Genomic DNA, 23,539 nt, shown 5'->3' on the forward strand with positions numbered 1-23,539 from the left:
GTGTTGTGTTTTACAAAACTCTGATGTGGATAAAAATAACTAAAAAAAAAAAATTTTTGGTTCACATTAACAGTATTTTCTATCATCTGTAACACTTTTGTACTTTTGTTGACTTTAAAGAAATAATAAAGTAATTATAAAGTAATTTAATGATAAGTAATTTCAAATTTGAGGACATTTTCATGAAAGTTAAATTAATGTTAGTATAAATGTATTCTTTATGTTTTAGATGAATGGCTTGTAAGATGACCTGGTCATAATATAAAGGTCGTATGTGTCTTCTCTGATGTGAAGGTAAAAAAGGAGTGTTTCAATACAAGAGAGAAGTAATGATTTGAAAGAAAGAAGTTTTGAGCCACTTAAGGTTGCAGTTCTTGGTTGAAAAACAGCTGATGGTGAAAGTGAGTGTCAGACCTCCAGGATGTGGGAAGAAGTTCTGTGTTGTGGCGAGTTAAACGTCATGAACACCAGCTGTTGAGAAGGAGGGTGAAGAGGAGGAGGAGGAGGAGAAGGGGGAGGAGGAGAAGGAGGTTTTATTCCTGTTAATGAAAGCATCATTCCTCCTGGAGGCCTTTTTTCTCGCACAACATTCCACCTCTCGCTGCTTCAGCTGCAGCAACAGTTGGTCTCTGAGTTCCTGCTCACGTTTGTTGGTCTCCTCGTGTGCTGTCGGGTCGGAGAGGAGGCTCCAGGTTCTGAAGGTGAGCACATGCTGGATTCATTGTGTTGCCATGGATACGGTCGTTAAAGCCGCTCTGTTAGACGCTCGGCTCTGGAGGGTAAAAATACTTGAGGCTCTTGCCTCAGAGGTATTTTTGGGGGCCTGGAGTGTTGGCTCGGTGTGTGTGTGTGTGTGTGTGTGTGTGTGTCAGTGACTCTGAGGAGGATGAGGAGACATGAGTCCGGCTGATCCACTCCCGGCCCCCGCAGGACGGCAGCCAACAGCGGCGCTGCAGGGGGTCCTGGCGGGTGCCGGACCAACATGCTCGTGAGAGAGCTTTGATTCTGTGGAGATCCGACATGTGGAGCGCGTTGATGAACGGCTCGGGGCTGCACGGCGCCGGGGCGGGCGGGGGTTACGTCCCGGCGCCAGGCTGGGAGTTCGTGCCCTGCACCAGGATGGAGAGGTCGGGCAGAGGGAGGACCAGGAACCCGCTGAGGAGGGTCTCGTCCCCGCCCGCCGTCTGCAGCCACAGCTACGAGCAGGACTCCAGGGACGCTGGAAAGAGTGAGGAGCCACACATGTGGTCCAGTCCAGAGCCTCAGCAGAGTCAACACAGCCGGCTGAGGAAGAAGTTGGAGGACTTGAGGAGAAGACATGTGCAGGACAAGGACGAGTGGACGAAGGAGAAAGAGTCTTTGTTGAGAGAAGTGGCCGACATCCAAGTAAATAACGTGCATCACGTGCTCGCGGAGCTGTTGGAAAGTTGTGATTTAAAAGCACAATAACCCTCTTTGTTGTGGCTGTTAAACATATTCTCCTGATCCCGCTTTAAAAACTTCTCTGACCTTGTAAACAAAATATGAAAATAATGACAAACATCTAGTATTTGTGACTTTAATACTGGTTATGATGAGTTTGGGTCGAATCTCAATTTGTTAGATTTTGGTGATATTGTTGGAAAATTGAAAAGGAATTTTCAAACTATTTTATTTGTTGCACAAATATACATTTTATTGAAGCTATTGTTGTTTAAGGACAAAAACACAAGTTGTTGAGGAAATACAGTTGTTGAAGACGGATGTCAGAGATGTTGTTGATATAAAACCAGCGCTCGAGGAATAACGTTCTCAGAAACACAAACATAACTTTTCAAACTGTGGAGCATATGATGCTCAGAGAACAGAAGCATTCCTTGAATAATTCGATTCAAGTGCACATTAGGTTTGCTGGTGTTGCAGGGAGGGGAGAACAGGAGGATCCTCCTGGACTTGAAGACGGTGTTGGAGGAGGTGCAGGCGGAGCTGAAGAGAGAAGAGGAGAAGAGGAGCGAGCTCCAGCTGCAGTACACCACCGACAGATGTGCCTGGGAGCAGGAGAAAGCTGAGCTCAAATGCAGGATTGTGCAGGTAAATGAAGATTGTGACGTGTGTGTGTGTGTGTGTGTGTGTGTGCGTGTGTGTGTGTGTGTGTATGTGTGCGTGTGTGTGTGTGTGTGAGCGTCATGTCACAGTGATAAGTGACCCTGGACTTCATCCAACTAAAGATCACAGTGAGCAGAGACGCTCGCTCATGTTACAAAAGTAGCTGATGTCATGTTGAGTTTTCATTAGGCTGCTACTAGAAAGAGCTCCTGGAAAGGCTTTAAGATTTAAAGTCTGCATTCCGGTGCTGCGTGGTGTCAGGTCCAGTCCGTCTCTTTCATGTGTATTTAGCCTCAAACCTTCCACTTGTTCCTCTCAAAGACTAGTTTGTTTAATCCTGGAGTCCAAGAGTGACGTTGGTAAGTTGGACTCTTGATCGTCACCTTCATTATTTTCACAGTTAAATCCTTTAGCGCTGCTTTCATGAAGCTACGTGTGCTTGAGACGACAAGTAGAAGAAAGTGAGAGAAGGTTGTGTGAGGAGACGACAGGGATGGTGTCAGACACAAGCAGATTCACACGATGAATGAATGAGTGTGTTTGACATCAGCGGCTTCAGAACCATCAACATAAGTGTTGGTGTGGGGGTCGTGACCTTCGTCTAGAGCCTAGTGCGTGAGTCATGACACATGACGTATATCCAGTCATTATTCTGTTACGTTATTAACTTCATGAATGTTGCGCCAAAAGAAACCTGCACGTGTTCATGGATCACAAACATGACTAGAGTGACACGACATCTTCAATCACTGTCATCTTTGTTTGACGCTGACTCTTGACAACTGTGTAACTCTTGTGTGTGGACTCACAACACCAGAGTCACAACAATGTTAACACACAAGCGTGAAACCAGCATCTCGCTGACGTCCTGTAGTGACCAGAGAGTGTGTTCCTGCTGCTCCTCGTTCTCTTGTCCAGACGATCACTTCATTCATGGGTTTGACATTAAGTTCAAGTACGAAGTCAATACTTTGTTCGGTGAAGAAGAAAACAAAACAGTCGTGTAAAATCATCAGTTTACTATCTAGTGTTGCCATCTGACCCAGTTTCCAACAAAGTGAAGGTCACATGATTCTCCTGTGAAGATCTGATCTGATTGGTCGTGCATTCATGTTCAGTCTCTGAAGGACTGACCAAAGAAACATCCGTTGTACGAGATGAGCAGCAAACACTCTATTGAGTACTAGATTGAGAACATTAGAACTGATGTTGAAACTTCTGCTGGAGAAACAATCCAAGTCTCGTGCACAGAGTTGATTTAGATAGTTCACCACAGAGTGAAAGATTGTTCGTAAAAACAGAATAAAGACGTCTGTGAACATCTCCTTCCACCAGTTTGTAGAGGAACGACAGCAGAGCAGAAGAAGAAGAGATGTTTTAAAAACCTCAGACCTTTTTCTGCCAATGTTTTGATAACTTATTGATTATTCATTGTTGATTGTACTGTAACGACAGTTTTAGTTTATATCTGTTGTGAACCTTCGATGGTTGAAATGTTTCAAATCCAGTTGATGGAATCCTGAGCATGTCAATGAGTGAAGAAAGTCAGCATCACGTCTCAAAAATCACCTAAAAGTGCTGCGATATCTTCAGGGGTTGTGTTTGTGTGGATTCATCGTCTACACACTGATGTGTGTCCAGTGCTGATACACACAGTGATTTACACAACGAGCTGCTGGCGGCAGAGACGTCTCATTCTGTGGCACCGACTCCCTCCGTCTCTTCCCCGTACGACCGCGACACCTCCCCAAGAATGTGACATTGGACGAGGCTGTGTGTCGGCTATTAATAGTGGGTCACCGTGGTGACACAGTTACCTTTATATACCCTCCAGCGTACACACGCAGAGTCTGCTGGCGTATTATTATATTCAACGTGTTCATCACAGGTTCCATCCCAGAATGATCCGTGGTCGACGGTTTATCTGTGGATCTGTATGTGAGGAAGAACTTCAGTCAGATGGAATTTAACCTTTTTCATTTTATGATTTAATTTGATTTTGATTTCAATAAGTATTTCATTGTTTTTTGAATCAATAATGTCTATATTCTATATTTTCTCGATTCAATAGAATTTAATCTTTAGCTTTTTAAATATAAAATATAATATAGAGTCACCAGACTCAGACCCCTACTACTAAACTGAACTCTCAGCCAATCATGCGACGCACAGATCATGTCGCTCGGTAAATAAACAATAATAAATAATAACAAGTGTAAAGGGTTGAAGGTTTGAGTCATTGTTCTGAAGTCAAACCCATGAATGAAAGTGATCGTCTGGACAAGAGAACGAGGAGCAGCAGGAACACACTCCAGTTCTCTGGTCACTACAGGACGTCAGCGAGATGCTGGTTTCACGCTTGTGTGTTAACATTGTTGTGACTCTGGTGTTGTGAGTCCACACACAAGAGTCACACAGTTGTCAAGAGTCAGCGTCAAACAAAGACAACAGTGATTATTGTAGTTCAGAATATAAGGAGTGTGTGTAGAACTAAAGGTTCAATCATGTAAAACTGTGGTTGTGTTTCATGCAAAGATGACGAGAATATTTGTGTCAAATGTTTTCTTTGATACGCCTTGAAGGTGTCGTGTCACTCTAGTCATGTTTGTGATCCTTATCTTAAGTATTATTGCAACTTAAACGACTCTTCCGTGAGTCCTGGGATCATGCGACGGTCGCAGCCACTTGTGTTCCTGATCCATCATTTGTCAGGCGAAGCAGAAATAGAATGTTGTGCGGAGGCTCAGCTGCAAACACAGCAATGACAGAGTGACATGTCGCATTCTTCCTCTGCACTGACATGCAAGACTTTTTTAACTGCAGCCGACCACAGTCGGACGGGCAGCTATGTTCTGACCCAACCCAGTCGTCCCACCACAAGACCAGCTCTTTGTAGAGACTTGAATTCTCCTCATTACATGCGTGACTCTCAGACCACAGAGTCAGAGTCGAGTTCATGACAACGATCTTCAGTCACTTAAACAACATGTATAAGAAGATGTGTTCGCAGGTTTTATTGATACATTCAAGAGAAATATAAACGTCATTTTAGAAACAACACTAATTGCTTAATATATATAAAATATTCAATGTATACTAAATATGTAGCATTTATTTTCCTGTCAAACTTTTTTTTTCATCAAATACAAATAACATTTTTCCTTTTTAAAAAAGCATTTTCATGAGAGAAAATACAAATAAAATTCTTGGTGAAGCTCATTTCAGTGATTAAACAAATAAAGTACTTACAGGGACAAAATAGTTCAATTGGAAACAATGAAACAATAAGTAATAATAACCACAGCGATGATAAAAGAAACATATATATTGACATATATTGAACATATTTTATGTTGAGATATTAACATTTACTCGCCATTTTTCTCCAAAAATGTTCTATAGTTCTTTAAAATATTAAAAACCTTGACATGATTTGATCAGCTCGTGAAGATCATCTGAAGGTTTAAAAAGTCACTTGTGAGCCGAACAAAGGTTCAGAGTTTACAACGCGTCACATGATCAGCACGAGCGCAGGAATTACAGCTACAAATAAGGTCTTTAAGGACGAGGAATGCTTTCCTAACTGTGGCCTACATAGAATCAAACCGCAGCCACTGCTCTGATTATGAGTTTCTCATCTTTATCCTGTTTTCAGCGAGTGCTCGACCTCCACCGTCCTCACAGGATATTCTCGTCCATCAATCACGTCTTTTGTCTGAACCCACTGGTCGCCTGCTCTATTCCCCCACATCCTCCACCTTCTCTTCCTGCCACTCCCTCCTCCTCTTATTCCATCCAACGCTGCTTCTTACTCCGTGCCGGGATCACCACTGACTGCTTTTCTTCTCCTCCTCCCTCCGTGACCTCCTCGCTCTCTGCAGCTGGAGGCTAGAGAGACCAGAGAGACCGTCGGGCTGCTCAGTGGAGGTGCAGGTCCAGGCTTCGTGGCTCGAGGGCAGCGCGGCGAGACCTCCACGCCTCACAGGGAGCGAGGGGAGCAGCGCAGGAGTCTGGTCGACCCCGGCATGGAGCTGCGCCGCCGGCCGGAGCTCGACGACAGGGACTGGTCGCGCGAGAAGGAAGAGCTGCTGGAGAAGTTCGACGTGGAGAGGAGGGAGTGGGAGAACCAGCTGAAGGACATGCAGAGGAAAATAGAAGAGGTGAGGCTCGAGTGTGACGACATCGTTACTCTTTAAACCTTTAGCGTCATGTTGAGGAAATAAATCCATCTCATCTTAGTGGAGACATTTGAGAAAGTTAAACAAACAGTAAAAGCAACTAAAGTAACTAAAACATGAATTGATAATTAATAAAATAATAAATAAATTAAAAAGCAAAAAGTATAATACAATTAAAACTATAATAACAAAAAAAAACTTTGAAATTAAGATTAAAAACGATACACAGTTCAACACAGGAGTTTTATCCACTGATTAAAATGTTCCATATTTTCTACTAAATAACCAGTGAGTTTGTGGACAGAACACAAACATGGTGAGATCTTCCACCAGGTTCACTCTGTCATCATGAAATGTCTTTTATTTCACGACTTCCACTCGGTAAACACCATTGATCTTCCTTCCTGTACTTCCTGTTGATGGTCATTGATGTCCGAACAATATCCAAGACAGCTGTGAGGGAAGAAGATTGTTCCTCCGTCAGCACCGAAGGAAATGAATCCGCTTGTAGCACGAATACAGTTTTATATTCTTAGAGCATCAACATAAAATGTTGTTTCATAGGTTGAGATGAACGGAGAAGAAAATGAAAGGATTAATGTGATAAAAACAAACTGCTCCAGTCCATGTTTCTTGTTCTAATCCAGTGAAAGCCGCAGTAACAAAGAGATATGTTTACTGAAGAGAAGATGAAGAGCAGACAAAGATTCTTAGATGAAAGTATAGAACCTCAGGCCAGCTACGAGTAAATCCCCCAAAAATAGACTCAATCTTGAGCTGAAGATGTTTTCTACTCATCGTGCTTCATGTCGTGTTCCTGGACCGACTTCCTCTTTCCTGACGACAAACCAGAGCCACATGTTTATTTAATGACGAGTCGACGAATCACGAACCCTCGCTGTCATAACTCGTGTGAACAGTTGAACTTGTTTCACCAGCATCTTCTCTATATTCAGCTAGTTATGGTGATGATCTCGCTCTGTGTCCCTCAGCTCTACTGTGAAGTACGCACCAAGCGAGAAGGAATCCGACGAGAAGGTGGAAGACACGAGGAGGAGGAGGAGGTGAATCTGCTCAGTGTTCGATCGACGAGCTCCAGAGGGTCCAGTTCTCTCAGCGACATCCCAACATGTGAAGAGCACAGCCTCGCTTCAGAGGAGAGACTTTACAGACCTTCACCTGCTCGTGTGAGAGAGAGTCCTGACGACGTCACTGACATCACTGGACGCTCCAGGAACCATGACGTGGAACCTCCTCCCGGAGACCGCGTGGATCAATCCGACCAGGTGTCTCCAGAAAGATCTGATCTGAGTTACAGGAGCATGAAGAAGAAGAAGAAGAATACGACGGCTCTCAACGCTGTACGTCTTTCTCAGACCCTGCTCTTGTTCAGCATCTCAACCTCTTCTTCCTGCTCGTGTCGCAGGCGCTGAAGGAAATCGCTCGAGTCAGTGAGGAGCTGTGCAGCTATCAGGAGGAGATCCGGAGGAAGAGCGGAGATAAGAGGTACTTACACACTTCCAAGAGTGTCAAGAGTGTCAAGAGTGTCAAGAGTGTCAAGAGTGTCAAGAGTGTCAAGAGTGTCAAGAGTGAAGCACACACACACACACACACGTCTGATAAACTACTGGTACAAGGCTTTCGTAACCAGGCAACATCAATTCATGTTCTACTGATTATTACTGTCTGAAAGGGTGTTTTGTTTTAAAAAGTAGTATTTTCTCTGCAGTAACACAAGTCTGTTACTCTTGACACGTCAAGACGTTCATGTCAGTCATAATTACTCCAAAATAGACTTTAAAGTAGTGGAAATGAGTGAAACCCAGACTAAGGTAAGGTAAAGCTTTATTAAAATTGTTTAAACTATGGTTTGGTTTTGATTGAATGTTTATTTCTGACATATAACACGGAGATTAAAGAGGTTTTCCTCGAGGATTTAGAAAAGTCTTTCTGATTATGTTCGTATGATGGAGCAGTGATGAGTTCACAGAGAGGGAGTGAGACGAAGATAGATCAGTGCTAGAAAACAAAAGGGTCGTTGAGTGTTTGAGTTTAAAGAACAACTTGTTTAAGTCTCACTAAAAACCACACAATCATTTCCTGTGGATGTCGTTGCTTCCAGGAGTCCACCTGAGACGCTGCAGGTCCAGAGGGAGCTGGACGGGTCGGAGACCAGGCTGGAGCTGGAAGAAACCTCCTACGACCTGAGTCAGATCTACAGCGACCTGCAGGCGTTAGGACGCGAGAGCTGGTTCGCTCTGTCCCCGGAGAACAGTGTGGAACACGGAGCGCCGCGGAGGCTGTGGAGGAGAAACTCCTCTGATCCCGACGGAGACACCAGTCCCGGAGCTCACAGCGACGTGGATGCGGCGCCGCCCGTCCCCCCGCGGACCACCTCCTGGAACCTGAGCCATCAAGAGCCGGAGCTCCACATCCCAGAGTCCCCCCCGGCCAGAAAGTGCCACAGCCCCTGCGTCCTGGTGGACCGGAAGTGCAGCAGCCCCTCCATCGTCAGGAAGTTCGAGGCCATGTTGCAGGAGAACGAAGGGAAGGTTCTGATCGACGGCGTGATGAGGTCTTGCTCCGCTCCCTCCAACTCCAACTGCAACCAGAGCTGCTGCCACAACCGCTGGTCCTGCGACGCCGGGAAGTTGAGCAGCGGCAGCCGACCCGCTTCCTACACCGCCGTCCAGAAGAGCTTCTCCGAAGTCAACATCCTGAGCGCAGGAAAGGACTTCTCCGGCTCTCTGGGTGTCTCGAGGTCCGACGATACAAAAGCACCTGTGGAGCAGCTTTTGTCCTCCCTGGAGTTCTCACCTGCCAGCCTGCAGGGCTCGAGGAGAAACATGACGCTGGAACAAAAAACTGCAGAGTTCAACAGAACCTTGTTCCAGGCAGAGATGGGTCGTGGGGTTCAGGAGGACGACTCACAAGATGGATGTCCCCTCCAGCGACAGCCCAGCCTTTCAGACGCTCCTGCATCAGACGGACTTTTGTTCCCCGGAGAGAGTAAATTTCAGCCTCATTGTGCCGGTGTCGCCTCGAGGGAGTCCAGGCGGAGCCGGTGTGATCCAGAGGTGGAAGAGTTCCGGATCATGCAGGAGTTCCTCAGTGACTTCCCAGATGGAGACTCGGGCGACGAGCTCGGCGACGGGAACGTGGAGCTAAAGGTGGGAACGTCCGACACCGAGCTGGACTTCTGTAAGAACACGCTGCCGGTCCACAGTCTGATGGAGTTCGGTCAGGGTGTGAGGGCCCGGTCGGCGCCGGAGGTGCAGCCCAAACCAGAACCTTCCAGGCTGATGAACGAGCACCCCTGGAAGCCTCTGACCCTGGCGGCGTACCCTCGGCCCGAGGGGTCGCGCTCCAACTACGGCGCCGTGGAGAAGATCCTGAAGAACTACGAGAGCGCCGCGCGGGCCCAACAGAACCAAAGTCCCAAACTCAAGCAGAAGCTCACAGAACTGAACATCCTGGAGATCCAACCGCTCAGACTCCCCTCAGCACTGACTCACCTGTACCTGCAGGACAAGGACTTCTCTCTGCAGGTGGGTTGAGGGACACGTTCTGACACGTGAAGATCAGACTCTGACGCTGGTTTAGAAGAAGAAACATCTCTGGCACAAACAAATCTTATCTTATCTTAGCTGGTGACATAACAAGGACGTTGTCAGGATTATGTTTGTGTTTGTTTACCAAACTATCCTGAGAATAGACGCTGAAGACACTTATAGTCTGATGGTCCAGAGTCGTGTCAGGTGAACAGACTCTCAGAAGATGTTGAGAGTAAATAATAAGTGGAGGGTTCAACTCTCAACTGTTTATCCTCCTCAGGGCCCTGAAGGCTGGAACACGTGACGAGTACGACGGAGGCTGAAGACATCTGACCTCACGTGCGTCTCTTCTCAGGACCAGCAAGGACCAGAAAACTTCTTCTCCAGACCCGTCCGTCCAGCCAATCGCCGGCTTCCTTCCAGATGGACCCGCCCCCCCGGCCACACCCACCCGAGCCACGCCCCCCAACGACCTTCCAGGAGGAGAAACACACCTTCTCCTGCTCACAGGCCTGGATGACCTGACGTCACCTCCGACTCTCCGACTCTCTGACTCAAAGACTCAAAGACTCAAAGACTCAAAGACTCTTTCTGACTCTCTGACTCAAAGACTCAAAGACTCAAAGACTCTTTCTGACTCAAAGACTCAAAGACTCAAAGACTCAAAGACTCAAAGACTCTTTCTGACTCTCTGACTCTCTGACTCTCTGACACAAAGACTCTTTCTGACTCTCTGACTCTGATTCTCTGACTCGCTCTGATTCTCTGACTCGCTCTGACTCTGACTCTCTCTGACTCTCTGACTCTGACTCTCTCTGACTCAAATACTCTCTGACTCTGACTCTCTGACTCTGACTCTCTGACTCTGACTCTCTCTGACTCTCTGACTCTGACTCTCTCTGACTCAAATACTCTCTGACTCAAATACTCTCTGACTCTGACTCTCTGACTCTGACTCTCTGACTCTGACTCTCTCTGACTCAAATACTCTCTGACTCTCTGACTCTCTGACTCTCTGACTCGCTCTGACTCTCTGACTCTCTGACTCGCTCTGACTCTCTGACTCTCTGACTCTCTGACTCTCTGACTCTCTGACTCAAAGACTCAAAGACTCTCTGACTCAAAGACTCAAAGACTCTCTGACTCAAAGACTCAAAGACTCAAAGACTCTCTGACTCTCTGACTCTCTGACTCTCTTTGACTCTCTGACTCGCTCTGACTCTCTGACTCTCTTTGACTCTCTGACTCGCTCTAACTCTCTGACTCGCTTTGACTCTCTGACTCTCTGACTCTCTGACTCTCTGACTCTCTGACTCGCTCTGACTCTCTGACTCTCTGACTCTCTGACTCTCTGACTCTCTGACTCTCTGACTCTCTGACTCTCTGACTCTCTGACTCTCTGACTCGCTCTGACTCTCTGACTCTCTGACTCTCTGACTCTCTGACTCAAAGACTCTCTGACTCTCTGACTCTCTGACTCTCTGACTCAAAGACTCTCTGACTCTCTGACTCTCTGACTCTCAAGTGCTTTAGCTGTGAGTCTCGCTCACGTCCAGAATGTCGTGACTCACCTGCCTCACTGGAGAATGTCGTGACTCACCTGCCTCACTGGAGAATGTCGTGACTCACCTGCCTCACTGGAGAATGTCGAGTCTCAGGTGAGATGTTTCTCTCAGGTGTCATCAAACCCCTGCTGGACCTGAAACAACTTTGTTTATCTTTTCTACCAACAACACTTTCTTTCTATGGATTTTCTGCTTCGTTTCTTCATCTGATGAACGCGTGACGATGATTTTTGCTACTTTTCCTAAATACGAGCGAGACGCGAGGGAATGTAGGTCACATGACGCTCTTCGTCCAATAAAAGATTAGAACGTCTTCACTTCCTGGATTGTGTTTGTGTCTGTGATCTTCTCAACATCTTCAAGACTTCCATCCGTCTGTGAGTCACGTTTATCTTCAAGGTCTCGTGGAACGACCGTCATGAGAGCGAACACGTGAGAAGATCAGGAACGAAGATCATCAAACGTTGAATCACGGATTATACGTTTACGACACATTTATAGAATCAAGTGAATCGATCTCACGGAAACCTCTTTAAAACTAAAGATAAATGAATGTCAAAGAGGTTCAGATGCTGCTGAAGATCCCAAGAAGTGACCTCTGGTGACCCCGGACCGTTGAGTCTGAGACCCTGGTTTAAATCTAAAGATCTCGACTGTTTGAACAGGCGGTACAAGAGTTGAGTGACACGTGAATCAGAAACAACAATCTCTGGCTTGTGTAGGTTCGAGTCCAGACCAGGTGGAGCCAGATGACAATATTTATATTTATATCAGCGCCAGGGTAGGATTTCTGGCACCGTCACTGACACCTGTTTCCTCGCTCGTCCTGGTCTCAGTGTCTCCAGATCCATGTCCACTCATGGAGGACCTGACGTAGGACGAGACACGGATGTCGTGGAGAAGAAGAAGGAGTCTTGAAGAAGGTCTGGTGGACCAGCTCTGCTGCAGCAACATCTCACATGTGTCTCTGACCTGCTGGACACGTTGACGTGGAGCTTCACACTTCAAACCTCTCAGCAGAGGTTGATTTGTGGAGGTTTTCACCACAAACACACATGAACCTCAACATGTCAACACTGGCCCCGGAGAGTCTGCAGCACCTGCTGTTCTACTGCCCTGAAATAGTCTGTGTGTGAGAGAGAGAGTGTGTTTTCTTGTGTGTGCGCGGGCGTGTGTGTGTGTTTTTTTCTTGGTCAGAGAGTGTGTGTGTCTGAGTATGTTCTATTGGTCAGAGGATGTGTGTGTGCGCATGTGTCTAAGGGTGTGCGCGCGGATGTGTGTGTGTCTGAGTATGTTTTATTGGTCAGTGTGTGTGTGTGTGTGTGTGTGCCTGCGTGTGTGTGTGTGTAGATCACGCTGACTGCGGCACATTCCTGGACTTCCTGTGGAGCTCAGACAGCTGCATATCAATCACAACAATAATGCATCACTTTTATGGGTCATACAGACACACACTCACACACTCACACACTGCGACACACATCAAAGCACACACACACACACACACACACTGCGACACACACACACACACTCATCCAATAACAGCTGATGTTTGTCATTTAAACTTTAGCTCATCTGTATTTTTAATAACGTTTGCTTCTATAATCCTGCAGAGTTTACGTCTTTTAATCGTTTAATTTCGCTTTTCTCTTGAAATAATGTTTAATATTAAAGTCCATATAATCGTATTTCTGTTAAAAAATACCAGCAATTATCAGATATTTCCGAGTATAATTAAAGAATATATTGTGTGTCAAACACCTTCATCTTCACTCGATTATGTTTATATTTAGTGTTTTTCTCTAAAAAGTATTTTTGTATTTCACATTTGTTACGGTTGTAGTTACACTCGAGTCCAGCAGGGGGCGATGTTCGTGCTGCCGCCGGTGGACACAGGCGAGCGGCAGAAGAAGAACCTCGGGGGCGGTGTGTAGTTGGAGCCAAAAGATCTGATTCTGGAACCTTTTCTCGGATAAAAGCGCTGGAACTGGACCGAGAGCCGCGGGTGTGGAGGTCGTGAAGCCCTGAGGTGACGCTGAACGAGTGAACGCGTGATAATCCTCTGCACGGACCACAGTTTCCTAGCATTAGCTTCCATTACAAAGCACTTTAGCATCGCTGCTCACTTCGCTAACCTTAACTAACCTAGTTAGTGACGTGCGTGTGTGTTTGGACACGTTCTAGTGACGCGCATGTCAGTGTTAGCTCGGGTGGTTCACGAGCATCTTTTGTTGTCACTGGTTCTGCTCGAGCAGGCGGAGTCTATGTAGTTAGCACAGCTGGCTAATGACTTTAGCTGGTGTTTGACTGACATCTGTCATCGAAGCATCACATCATAAAAGTGCCAGAGACGCAGCAGGTCAGCGAACGAGTCGTGAGTTTGATCTTTAAACGAGTCGTGAGATTGATCTGTAAACGATCTGTAACAACAAGTAATGACAGTGTTGTTTATGTCAATAATATCATCAAAGCTCTTCATGTTTGTGTTGCTACAGAATGTTCTTCACATGTTTGTGTTGCTACAGAATGTTCTTCACATGTTTGTGTTGCTACAGTATGTTCTTCACATGTTTGTGTTGCTACAGAATGTTCTTCACATGTTTGTGTTGCTACAGTATGTTCTTCACATGTTTGTGTTGCTACAGAATGTTCTTCACATGTTTGTGTTGCTACAGAATGTTCTTCACATGTTTGTGTTGCTACAGAATGTTCTTCACATGTTTGTGTTGCTACAGAATGTTCTTCACATGTTTGTGTTGCTACAGAATGTTCTTCACATGTTTGTGTTGCTACAGTATGTTCTTCACATCAACCTGATCAACAGTATCATTGATCATGGATCAGTAGTGTTTGTTGACACGTTCTTCCTTCATGTTGTTGTTTGAGCAGCGAACATGGAAGGGGGTGAAGAGCAGAACACCAGCGCCACCAACGGACCCCCTCAGACCGGCCGCAGCTCGCGTCCCCCTCAGATCGCACACATGTCTCTGTACGAGCGTCAGGCCGTGCAGGTGCGTTGCCGTGGAGACGAGATGAAGCGAGGTGAAGTCACATGACCGTGTGTGTGTTTCTAGGCGCTTCAAGCTTTGCAAAGACAACCCAACGCCGCCCAGTACTTCCAGCAGCTCATGCTGCAGCAGCAGATCAACAACGCTCAGCTGCACAACCTGGCAGCCGTGCAGCAGGTGACGCCCGAGCGCAGCTTCACCTGGATGCCATGATATGTGACTCTCACTGTGGTTGCAGGTGAATCTGAGCACCACGTCTGCAGGAGCGACCATGAGCAGCCCTCGAGCTCACGGACCCGCAACCTCCGCCACAACCACAGCCCTCAACCAGTCCGTGCTACTGGGAGGGAACTCCACGGGCCAGGGTCAGATGTACCTGAGGGTAAGTTAGTTGTTATTGATCAATGTTATTATTGATCAATGTTATTATAGATGGACGTTATTATTGATCAACGTTATTATTGATCAATGTTATTATTGATCAATGTTATTATAGATGAACGTTATTATTGATCAACGTTATTATAGATGAACGTTGTTATTGATCAACGTTATTATAGATGAACGTTATTTTAGATGAACGTTATTATTGATCAACGTTATTATTGATCAATGCTGGAAATTGGGCTACTGTGGGTCGAAGTTGAAGACGGAGAGGAGGAAGGCAGGTTCAGAAACGGAGAGAAAATAGGAAATACAAGAGTCTGGGACTGAGACGAGGGACTTTGAATATTTGGACGATGACGGGAAAAGCTAGAGAGTTGATTGACGTAATGCATGTGCACTGTGTGTGTGTGTCCAGGTGAAAAGGTAGCATGTTTTAAGTTGTACTACTATGGTATTGATGGAAAGAGTACTGGAGTAGACGTTATCCTGAAGGAGGAGTTTTTTATTAGGAATGTCCTGGAAGTGAAAAGAATGTCAGAAAGACTGATGAGTCTGAAGCTTGAACTTGAAGGTGTGACGTTAAATGTTATTAGTGGCTACGCCCCTCAGCTGGGATGGGAATTAGAGGAGAATGAAACATTCTGAGGTAGATGAAGTGAATATCTCCAGAGGTGAGAGAGTTGAAATTGGTGCAGATTAATGGACATGTTGGTGCAGGAAATAGAAGTGATGAAGAAGTGATGAAGGTTTGATATCCAGGACAGGAACACAGAGGTCAAGGTGGCAAAATCCAAACAAAGGGTGTAAGATGACTTGTATGCTAGGTTGGACAGTAAGGACGGAGAGAATGATTAATTCAGGTGTTAAAACAGAGGGATGGAGATGGAAAGGTTCAGGGGATCGAGGACAGACATGTGTTGACAGGTGCAGCTGAAGTAAAAGGAAGATGGAAAGAATACTTTGAAGAGCTAATGAATGAGGAAAATGAAAGAGCAAAGGGTAGAAGAGGAGACGACTGTGAACCATGGAGTAGCAGAGATTAGCAAAGATGAAGTGAGGAAGACATTGAAGAGGATGAAGAATGGAAAGGCAGTTCTGAAGATGTACCTGTGGAGGTATGGAAGTGTCCAAGTGAGGAGGCAGTAGAGTTTCTGGTTACGCTATTCCACAAGAAGAGGAAAACCTCAAGAGGTGGAGATATGCTCTAGAAAGAGAGGAATGAAGGTGAGTCGCAGCAAGACCGAAGACGTGTGTGAATGAGAGGAACCATGAGGAACCATGAGGAACCATGAGGAACCATGAGGAACCATGAGGAACCATGAGGAACCATGAGGCTACAGGGAGATCATGAAGGAGGACTTTAAGTATTTAGAGTCAACAGTCCAGAGCAGTTGGGATTGTGGGAAAGAGGTGAAGAAACCGGTTCAAGCTAGAATCAGCCAGAATGAAAGATCTACAAGACCGTGGTAGGAGCAGCCATGATCTATGTTCCAGAGACCGTGAGGGCAGGAAGCAGAGCTGGAGGTAGATGAAGATGAAGATGTTGAGGTTCTCTTTGGGAGTGACGAAGATGGATCAGGAGTGAGTTGATCAGAGGAACATGTGAGATGTTTTGGAGATAAGGTCCGAGAGAATGACATGGTCATGTACAGAGGAGTGATGGTAAGTGTGTTGGTAGAAGATGGGGTTACAAATATCAGGCAGGAGGTCTAGAAGAAGAACAAAGAGAAGCTTCATGGATGTAATAAAGAGGACATGAGGTTGGTCGAGGTGAGAGACACGGAGAACATGCTTAGATGGAGGAGGTTGATTCACTGTGGCCACCCTTGAAGGAGCAGCCCAGAGGAGGAGAAGATGTATTTATTTATATATATATATATATATATAAAGACATAAACGATTTGTGAGACAAAGAAGCAGAAGACTTGAAATTTGTAGACGACTACACAAGTTGTTAAAATCTTGAGTCTCACTCAAGATGAACTTCACAATAAAAGCACAAACTTCTTCCAAGAAAGTAAATGAGAAAAACTCAAATCCTCCAAAAACTTCACAGTAATTCAGAGATAAATCAAAAGTTGTTGTTATATTTGCTGTTTCCTCCCTCAGGTCAACCGCTCTCTACGAGCTCCTCTTGCCTCGCAGCTCATCTTCATGCCTGGAGGAACAACCACCGCAGCCGTAGCAACCGTTGCCCAGGCGACCACGACGCAGCAGCAGCAGCAGCAACAACAACAACAACAACAACAACAACAACAACAACAACATGACAGTGCAGCTCCTGCTGCTCAGTCAGACGGTGATCAGGTGAGACTCATCATCATCTTCTCTAATCTCTAATCTTCGTGTAAATAACTCTCAGACTTGTTGTCAAACAAACTCTGATTCATCACTGAGGAAACAACGATCAGGTCATTGACGGATTCAAGTTCAACCTTTAAAGGATGTTAGAGGAGCAGCAGTGATGCTGCAAGATGCACTGATCCAGAGTCAGAGTTGAAGAGCAACAGCTCCTCCAGATCAACTTCACTTAAATCATGCTTTTCCTGATAAATGATGCAAATGGAAATTGTTGGCATTTATTTATTGAAGGTTTATTTATGTTTGCCATTTATTTATAAAATATCCTAAACTACGGCCTTGAACGCTACAGAACTCCCGACATGAAGCTTCATTGAAGTGATGCAGAGAAACATCTTTAAAGACAGAATAACTTCTTCATCAATCAGTACTTTATTATGTATATATTTCATAAACGTTCTGCGTCCATCCCTGGTCTGACCTCTGACCTCTGACCTGGTCCTCGTCTGTGGCAGGCGCAGAATCTGGCTCTCCACAGCTCCTCCTCTCCCAGAGGAGTCGCCATCAAGTCCGAGTTCCCGGAGAGGAAGGATTCCTCCGGGTACTCCGTCGCTCAGCAGCAGCTCCAGCAACACTTGAGCAAACCTACCTTTGCTCCGCAGTCGTCCGGCGCCGCCAAGACCAGTCCTGCCGCCATGTCTGCGTCTCCTGCCGTCTCCGTGGCTCCGCCCACCTCCACCTCCGCCGCGCTGCCGCTGTCCCAGCTGCTGCTGTCGCCCTCCGCGCCCGTCATCCTGGTGCCCACCACCAGCGTGCCCACCTCCTCGCAGGGCTACACCCTGGGCTCCGTCACCGCCAAGGCTAACGCTAACACGCAGACTCTGGTGGTGCAGCCGCTGCAGCAGAGCGCCGCCGCCGACAAGGGTCCGGTTCCCATCCAGCCCAAGACGGCTCAAGGCCACCGGCTGCCCGTGCAGCTGCCCCCCCGACACCCGCTCCCCATCCTCCCGGCGCCCCCTCGCAACAACCAGGCCGCGCCCCTGGCCCTCAACCCCCCTCACATCCCCGTCCAGCTGGTGGGGGCGCGGCAGTGCGCGGGCGGCGGCGCTCAGGCGGTCGCTCTGGTGCAGACGCGCAGCGCCGCGGAGAGTCATGGCGGTGGAACCAGCAACCCTCACGGCAGCAACGCCACGGTGAGATCCACGAGTCTGAGCGCGCGTCCAAGGTGTTGACACGTCTCGTTCCTCAGACCAAGTCCACCAACGGGTCCCTGAAGAGGAAGTCCGACTCGGACGCTCCGAGCGAGAAGGTGGAGTCGGACGCTCCCATGAAGGACTCGGCTCCTCCTCTGTCTCCGGCGCCCGCCAAAGACTCGGGTGAGTTTCCTCTTCTGACCCCGGCTCCGGTGTTTCCTCGCTGACCTCCGACCTCCGCTCCGCAGCTCCCTCCGCCGCCTTCTCGTCCCCGCCCACTCTCTCTCTGCCCCTCCCTCTGTCCCGGGCGGGCGACAAGGACCGGGCCGTCCCTCAGGCGGTCGTCAAGCCTCAGGTCCTCACTCACCTCATCGAGGGCTTCGTGATCCAGGAAGGAGCCGAACCGTTTCCTGTGAGCGTCCGAGACACTTGATCTGGTGACCTTCTCTGATGTTCTCTGACCTTCTGCTCGTCTTCAGGTGGCCGGACTCCTCAAGGACCGGGACTTCGCTCTGGTGGCTCGCTCGGAGAACGGACCTCCTCGTGAGTCGCATCTGCTTCTTCTGCTTCTGCTTCTTCTTCTTCTTCTTCTTCTTCTGCTTCTTCTGCTTCTTCTTCTTCTTCTTCTTCTTCTTCTTCTTCTTCTTCTTCTTCTTCTTCTGCTTCTTCTCCTTCTTCTGCTTCTTCTTCTTCTTCTTCTTCTGCTTCTTCTTCTTCTTCTTCTTCTTCTTCTTCTTCTCCTTCTTCTCCTTCTTCTGCTTCTTCTTCTTCTGCTCTGACCTCTCGTCTCGTTCCAGTGTTGAAGTGCGAGTACTGTGAGAACTTCGCTCCCGCCAGTCAGTTCAGAGGCTCCAAGCGCTTCTGCTCCAACACCTGCGCCAAGAGGTGACCCCTGACCCCTGACCCCTGAGCCCCTGCTGACCTCTGGTGCGTCCACAGGTACAACGTGAGCTGCAGACAAGGCATCAAGAACCGCAACAAGAACGGAGCGGGCGTGACGGCGCCGCCGCCGCCCGCCGAGAACAAGGAGCGGCGCCGGGTTCTGACCCGAAGGAACAGCTCGGACGTCAACAAGATGTCGAACCGACACCTGCCAGTCAAGGTACGTGTGATGCTCTGTGGACCAGAAGTGTGAGGATGTTGAACCTTTGGATGGAAGTTAAGATGGAAACGATATGAATGACTTCAAAAATGTGATAAAATGTGGACTTTTTGTTTTTTCCAAATTGAATTTTTAAAAATGGAATATTTTCACAATATAATCAACATTTTCACACGTATAGTTTGATTCCAGTTACAATCATTCAAAAATAAATCTTCTAAATTCATAATCTTCTAAATTCAATATGAATGTAAGTAATTAGTATTTATCTTGTCAAGTCCATAAATGTTGTAATAGAGTCTCCAGACTAGACCAACGGAGCCCAGAGCTGCTGATCAATCCTGTGACACAAAGATCTTCTACTGTCTTCAGTGTCACTCTGAGTCCAGTCGCTCCGACAACGTCTCCAGCGACGGCGACGAAGACGAGGACGAGGATGAGGACGAGGATGACTCCCCCTCCCTCTCTCCAAGCTCCTCCCACTCCAGAGCGGAGCAGGTGCCTCCGAGGTCCAGCAGTCCCTCAGCTGCTGGTCTGACCCTTGAGGGAAGTGACTTCCTGTCGTCCAACCCTGCTCAGTGGAGCGTCCAGCAGGTCTTCAGGTTCATCTCCTCACTGCAAGGTCTGGAGATAACAAGTTCTTACTGTGTACTGTAGTAACAAGTATGTATGTGTAGTAACAAGTATGTATGTGTGTATGTATGTGTAGTAACAAGTATGTATGTGTGTATGTATGTGTAGTAACAAGTATGTATGTGTGTATGTATGTGTAGTAACAAGTATGTATGTGTAGTAACACGTATGTATGTGTAGTAACAAGTATGTATGTGTAGTAACAAGTATATACGTGTAGTAACAAGTACATACGTGTAGTAACAAGTATATATGTGTAGTAACGAGTATATATGTGTAGTAACGAGTATATATGTGTAGTAACGAGTATATATGTGTAGTAACAAGTATGTATGTGTAGTAACAAGTATGTATGTGTAGTAACAAGTATGTATGTGTAGTAACAAGTACGTATGTGTAGTAACAAGTATATACGTGTAGTAACAAGTATATATGTGTAGTAACGAGTATATATGTGTAGTAACGAGTATATATGTGTAGTAACGAGTATATATGTGTAGTAACGAGTATATATGTGTAGTAACAAGTATGTATGTGTAGTAACAAGTATGTATGTGTAGTAACGAGTATATATGTGTAGTAACAAGTATGTATCTGTAGTAACAAGTATGTATGTGTAGTAACAAGTATGTATCTGTAGTAACAAGTATGTATGTGTAGTAACAAGTATGTATGTGTAGTAACAAGTATGTATGTGTAGTAACAAGTATATACGTGTAGTAACAAGTATTTATGTGTAGTAACAAGTATATACGTGTAGTAACAAGTATATACGTGTAGTAACAAGTATATACGTGTAGTAACAAGTATGTATGTGTAGTAACAAGTATATACGTGTAGTAACAAATATATAAGTGTAGTAACGAGTATATATGTGTAGTAACGAGTATATATGTGTAGTAACGAGTATATATGTGTAGTAACAAGTATGTATGTGTAGTAACAAGTATGTATGTGTAGTAACAAGTATATATGTGTAGTAACAAGTATATAAGTGTAGTATTGTCAGTACTTGACTCTGGTGCTGTGATAGTGTAGTAACAAGTATACATTATTTATGTAAATATAAACCATAAGAATTATTTTATTTTATACCCACTTTAAATAAATATTAAAAACGTTTTAAAGCCAGAATACACAGAACAAGTAGTTTTATATTTAAATCTCAACACAGTACAAGTACTGAAGCATGTTTAGATGTTTCCTGATCATTGATCCAAACTTGTTTCCTCAGGATGTGAAGATCTCGCTGCTCAGTTCCTCTCTCAGGAGATCGACGGTCAGGCTCTGATGCTGCTGCGAGAAGATCATCTCATCTCCACCATGAACATCAAGCTGGGCCCCGCCCTGAAGATCTGCGCCTCCATCAACAGCCTGCGTGAGTGACAGCTGTCAGGAGGCCTCACTCTTCTCTCCGAGCACTTGACGGGCGTCACACGGTCAGACCCGAACAATCGAGCCTCGCATCGAGACCACAAGATGTTTCCGTGACGTCAAGGTCACCGTTCTGACGTTCAGACCTGAAGTCGGTGTTGGTCAGCAGGGGGCGCTCTCCTGCGACGCGTGCCTTCCTGCTCCACGAGTTTTAGTCTTGAACGACGTTACACACTTTTTCTACTCGAGTATTTGAATGTTGATGTTACATGATTGTATCGACTCACAGTTGTTGAGATTATCACGACTTTATTGAACAAACGTCACAGAACTTAATAAACATTTCCAGTGAACATTCAAGGTCACACGTCGCTTCATTCAAGGTCACACGTCGCTTCATTCAAGGTCACACGTCGCTTCATTCAAGGTCACAGGTCGCTTCATTCAAGGTCACACGTCGCTTCATTCAAGGTCACACGTCGCTTCATTCAAGGTCACAGGTCGCTTCATTCAAGGTCACACGTCGTTTCATTCAAGGTCACACGTCGCTTCATTCAAGGTCACATGATCGTCGCTTCATTCAAGGTCACATGATCGTCGCTTCATTCAAGGTCACGTCGCTTCGTTCAAGGTCACGTGATGGATTCCACATATTTAACGTTCTTTGAGTCTCTGAGTCGTTGAGCTGGTGCTGCGTTCAGGTCCAGTCGGTAAAACGCAGCGTCCAGTTCTTGCTGGTGCGTCCGTCAGAAGACGGTGTAGCCGAGGTTCTGACTGAAGCCCGCCTCCTGCAGGTACTGGTCCATGTTGACGGGCGTCTGAGCTTTGATGACTTTGTCTGAAGAACTTTTCTCTCCTGAGATCAACTTCTTGCTCACGTCGACCAGAGAAGGACGATCCACGTCTTTCCACTGACAGCAGCTCTTGAGGAGTGTGTAGCTGAGACACACACACACACACACACGTTATTAACAACACATACTGTTGTTACACACATACTGTTGTTACACACACACGTTATTAAGTAAGTAAGTAAGTAATATTTATTTATATAGCGCTTTTCCAGACCAGGGTCACAAAGCGCTTTAACAATCAAAACAATATTCAAAAAAGTACATACTTTAAAGTCAAGATAAAACTGAGAACAACACAGGAGTTCCAGAAATTCAAGGAAAAGCCTGAACAAATAAAAACGTCTTAAGATGTTTCTTGAAGGAGTCAGTAGATCATCAAACACAGATGTTTCTTGAAGGAGTCAGTAGATCATCAAACACAGATGTTTCTTGAAGGAGTCAGTAGATCATCAAACACAGATGTTTCTTGAAGGAGTCAGTAGATCATCAAACACACATGTTTCTTGAAGGAGTCAGTAGATCATCAAACACACATGTTTCTTGAAGGAGTCAGTAGATCATCAAACACAGATGTTTCTTGAAGGAGTCAGTAGATCATCAAACACAGATGTTTCTTGAAGGAGTCAGTAGATCATCAAACACAGGTGTTTCTTGAAGGAGTCAGTAGATCATCAAACACAGGTGTTTCTTGAAGGAGTCAGTAGATCATCAAACACAGATGTTTCTTGAAGGAGTCAGTAGATCATCAAACACAGATGTTTCTTGAAGGAGTCAGTAGATCATCAAACACACATGTTTCTTGAAGGAGTCAGTAGATCATCAAACACACATGTTTCTTGAAGGAGTCAGTAGATCATCAAACACAGATGTTTCTTGAAGGAGTCAGTAGATCATCAAACACAGATGTTTCTTGAAGGAGTCAGTAGATCATCAAACACAGGTGTTTCTTGAAGGAGTCAGTAGATCATCAAACACAGGTGTTTCTTGAAGGAGTCAGTAGATCATCAAACACAGATGTTTCTTGAAGGAGTCAGTAGATCATCAAACACAGATGTTTCTTGAAGGAGTCAGTAGATCATCAAACACACATGTTTCTTGAAGGAGTCAGTAGATCATCAAACACAGATGTTTCTTGAAGGAGTCAGTAGATCATCAAACACAGAGATGTTTCTTGAAGGAGTCAGTAGATCATCAAACACAGATGTTTCTTGAAGGAGTCAGTAGATCATCAAACACAGATGTTTCTTGAAGGAGTCAGTAGATCATCAAACACAGATGTTTCTTGAAGGAGTCAGTAGATCATCA

General features: G+C 45.9%; 3 protein-coding genes across 5 annotated transcripts in view; 2 read left to right on the plus strand and 1 right to left on the minus strand.

Moving 5' to 3' along the window:
* The first annotated feature begins 577 nt into the window (after window positions 1-577).
* On the plus strand, window positions 578-10,311 carry mtcl3a (MTCL family member 3a). Its single transcript, XM_087812259.1, has 7 exons — window positions 578-1,386; window positions 1,903-2,070; window positions 5,967-6,245; window positions 7,256-7,624; window positions 7,690-7,769; window positions 8,386-9,811; window positions 10,098-10,311. Exons 1-7 carry the CDS (start codon window positions 1,021-1,023, stop codon window positions 10,119-10,121), a joined length of 2,712 nt encoding a protein of 903 aa, XP_087668385.1. The 5' UTR covers window positions 578-1,020; the 3' UTR covers window positions 10,122-10,311.
* Window positions 10,312-13,254: 2,943 nt separating this feature from the next.
* phc1 (polyhomeotic homolog 1) lies at window positions 13,255-21,733 on the plus strand. The gene is made up of 13 exons (XM_087812262.1): window positions 13,255-13,411; window positions 14,272-14,393; window positions 14,457-14,567; window positions 14,629-14,772; window positions 16,887-17,084; window positions 17,594-18,271; window positions 18,328-18,454; window positions 18,520-18,683; window positions 18,751-18,814; window positions 19,069-19,156; window positions 19,211-19,373; window positions 19,746-19,995; window positions 21,241-21,733. Exons 2-13 carry the CDS (start codon window positions 14,277-14,279, stop codon window positions 21,390-21,392), a joined length of 2,256 nt encoding a protein of 751 aa, XP_087668388.1. The 5' UTR covers window positions 13,255-13,411; window positions 14,272-14,276; the 3' UTR covers window positions 21,393-21,733.
* styk1b (STY kinase 1b) overlaps window positions 21,716-23,539 on the minus strand; it is a 12,506-nt gene continuing 10,682 nt past the window's right edge. For all 3 annotated transcript variants that reach the window (XM_087812267.1, XM_087812266.1, XM_087812265.1), the window contains exon 10: window positions 21,716-22,319. In XM_087812267.1, the coding sequence (XP_087668393.1) occupies window positions 22,127-22,319 (193 nt within the window). In that variant the 3' untranslated portion in view covers window positions 21,716-22,126. The remainder of the gene's footprint in view (window positions 22,320-23,539) is intronic.

The sequence above is a fragment of the Callionymus lyra genome, chromosome 17, assembly GCF_982586985.1.
Source record: "Callionymus lyra chromosome 17, fCalLyr1.hap1.1, whole genome shotgun sequence".
Lineage (NCBI taxonomy): Eukaryota > Metazoa > Chordata > Actinopteri > Syngnathiformes > Callionymidae > Callionymus > Callionymus lyra.